General features: G+C 46.6%; 1 protein-coding gene across 1 annotated transcript; it reads right to left on the bottom strand.

Moving 5' to 3' along the window:
* Positions 1-1110: 1110 nt before the first annotated feature.
* Positions 1111-2860, bottom strand: LOC122540841 (mesoderm posterior protein 1-like). Its single transcript, XM_043677059.1, has 2 exons — positions 2099-2860; positions 1111-1226 (listed from the first exon to the last, which is right to left on the bottom strand). Exons 1-2 carry the CDS (start codon positions 2858-2860, stop codon positions 1131-1133), a joined length of 858 nt encoding a protein of 285 aa, XP_043532994.1. The 3' UTR covers positions 1111-1130.
* Between the last annotated feature and the right edge of the window lie 241 nt (positions 2861-3101).

Genomic DNA, 3101 nt, shown 5'->3' on the forward strand with positions numbered 1-3101 from the left:
CTAGGTGTCTGTGTTCGGTAGCACTCACTAGGCTGTACACGCTGGAATTTAGAAGAATGGGAGGAGGAGATCTCATAGAAACATATAAAATCCTGATGGGACTGAACAGACTAGATGTGGGGAGAATGTTCCTGATGTTGGGGAAGTCCAAAACTCGGGATCACAGTCTAAGAATACAGGGGTAAGCCATTCAGGACTGAAATGAGGAAGAATCTCTTCACCCAAAGAGTTATCAACCTATAGAAGTCACTCCCACAGGAAGCTGTTGGGGCCAGTTTGTTAGATATATTCAAGAGGGAGCTGGACATGGCCCTTGGGGCTGAAGGGTTCAAGGGGTCTGGAGAGAAAGCAGGAGTGGGATACTGAGCTTGCATGATCCCTGTTTTCTATGTGTCTATGTTTCTATTAAATCCTGCCCTGGTTTGCCTTACCAAAATGAATTACCTCACATTTATCTAATTGAACTCCATCTGCCACTCCCCAGCGGGCTCAACTAATTTCTGTGAATAGTTAAGTGCAAGAGAGGGTTCCAGATCTGCAACTGACTGCAGGCCTGTCAGATGAGGAGGGCGCCAGAAAGCTTGAGCCTCAAGTCAGGTGTCCAGGCTGACCCCCCCCCCAGTTCCCACAGCCCCCTCCCAACTCCCGCTCTCTCATGCATCCTGGTCTTGCTACCTCCCTTCACCCACCGCTGACAACCCAGGACTTGGCAGTCTACCCTTCTTGGCAAATTGTCTCCCCCTCGCAGTTGGTCAAACGGGAATGAAGTGACCAGCCAGTGGTACATTGAGCGGGAGAACAGGAACTGGGTGTTGGATGACCAACTATCATCCTGCTGCTCCTGCCAAGTTGAAGGGGAGAGGAAAGTTAAACAAACCTCATAATTGCAGCATAATTCGGATGTCAAGAGGACTGAGGATAACTCAAGCACATGGTTCACAATGCAGTGAATTAAAGCTCAGGGGAATGCATACCAAGTTACGACTGAGTCAGAATTGATCATGAGTAACATTTTATTTTACACAATAAATTTAACAAAATCATATGGCAAAATATATAAAATATCAAAATAACTTTAAGAATTCAAGTTATATACAAACAGGGAAAAAATACTTAAATTAATATAGTTTTTAATAAGGCACATTTCTCATGACGAGACGATGAGGTCCTAATGTTGCCATGGAAACCAAGAGTCCAGCTGCAGATTCTGTGTTTTCTGTGAAGCTCTGTTAAAAAGAAAGAATATTTAGCAATGACTCTAGATCCTTATATACAATGCAACATTTATTTGGAGTTGCTCACTGTTCCTGGGCTCATGGACTCTTGCAGCTTCATCAGCAGACCATCAGTATCTCAACTGAGTGCACACCCTTACTGAGGGAGCCCAGGGAGTGAGATATTTGACCTTGGAAGGCATCACACCTCACATCTAGTCCTGACCTTAGCTGTTACTTGCTAGCACCTAGTAGGCAATGATCAGGAGCAGAGAAAAAACTCCTTTTCTTATCCTTAGGTGACACAGACAATCCACTATAAATCAGCACAGATTCAAACAATTAAAGGGGCTCTTGTGACCTTATAGTGGCGTACCAATTTCTGAGCATAAGCTGCTCCAGAGGTGTGTGTCACACATGACATCTCTGTAAGCAAGTTAGTTAGGGAAATAGCTGGCCTCGATATCAGGCCTGCCTGCTACATGTATGTGAGACACTAAAGCATTGACACCAGGCAGCTGTCAGCTCAAAACAAACACAGAGAATGTGGAGAAATTCAGCAAGTCTAGCAGCATCTGTGCAGAGACATATGTAGAAGAAGACTCATTAAAGACTCAAAATGTTTCTCTCTCCACAATGCTGTTGGATCTGCTGAATTTTTCCAGCATTCTGTGTTTATTTAAGATCTGCAGTAGTATTTTGCATCTATTTAACTCTCCACCCTAATCCCTCTGATTGTTTTATAGCTCCTGATTAATGCCCATTCTTTTGTTTTCTTACAGGATGAACCACTGTTGCAGAGGGGAGGAATAATTTGGCTTAATAACCACAATAATAACTATGAAGTAGTTACATTACGAGCTAATAATCAGAAAGTGTCGTACCTGACAAAGTGTCCTGTCTTGAAAATCTGCTGGTATGCAACTCTCATTGTTCATAAACAGGTGGGGGGCACCCGTCAGACACTCTGATGGAGGACTTTGTGACTTGTCCTGACAGTAGCCCAGGTCCTGAGGGTAACCCTGGTAGGTTCCCTCAGTGTCGCTGCCCTCCGAGGGTCTCTCCTCACTCAGCCTCAGCAGCTCGGTGAGGTGCGAGATGTAGCGGATGGTGAGGCGGAGGGTCTCCAGCTTGGTCAGGCTCTGGCTCGCGGGGACCACCGAAGGGGGTAGGTAGGTCCTCAGGTTGTGCAGGGCTTTGGCCAGGCCCCTCATCCTCAGCTTCTCCCTCTCGCTGGCGCTTTGCCTCTGCTTCCCGGGGTAGCGGGGCCTGGTCTTCCTCAGCCTCTGGCTTGTGCCTGGCCGCTCCGTGGGTGGGGAGGGGAGACTCCGGGCCTCACAGGAGCTGCCGTGGGTCTCAGAACCTGGTGTGTGAGGTAAAATCGGAGGGGAGAATCTGCAGGAGTCAATGGAGGATACTGGAGAGAGACTGTAGGCTGTGGAGTCAGTGAGACAGTCAGACTCGGAGCTGAAAGGATTCCAATCTGATAACCGACTGCTGTCAGATTCTGAGGGGATACAAATCCAATATGAGAAAGCTTCACAGCCAAGCTCTGGGATAATAGAGCTGCAGTCAGAAATTCCGTTACAGTCAACATTATTCTCAAACATCATGCAATCTTGATACTGTGGCACAGGAATCTCCATGTTCCAGCTCTTCTTCCTCACAGAAGCTCTGCCTTGGGTGACTCTGCGACTGGACTGCAGCTAATGCAAGAGTTTTTCTGAACTTTTAAGGCAGCATCTGTTCCTTTTTATTCTCCCTCTAGAGCCATGAAGTAACACTTTTGCCCACACTATCTCCACATCAAAGACAAGGCTGTGACACCATTAGCTTTAAAAGTAGGGAACTGAGGTGGAGAAGAGAAAGTGTCAACTTTTACACAAG

This window comes from Chiloscyllium plagiosum, chromosome 36 (genome assembly GCF_004010195.1).
Source record: "Chiloscyllium plagiosum isolate BGI_BamShark_2017 chromosome 36, ASM401019v2, whole genome shotgun sequence".
Taxonomy (NCBI): domain Eukaryota; kingdom Metazoa; phylum Chordata; class Chondrichthyes; order Orectolobiformes; family Hemiscylliidae; genus Chiloscyllium; species Chiloscyllium plagiosum.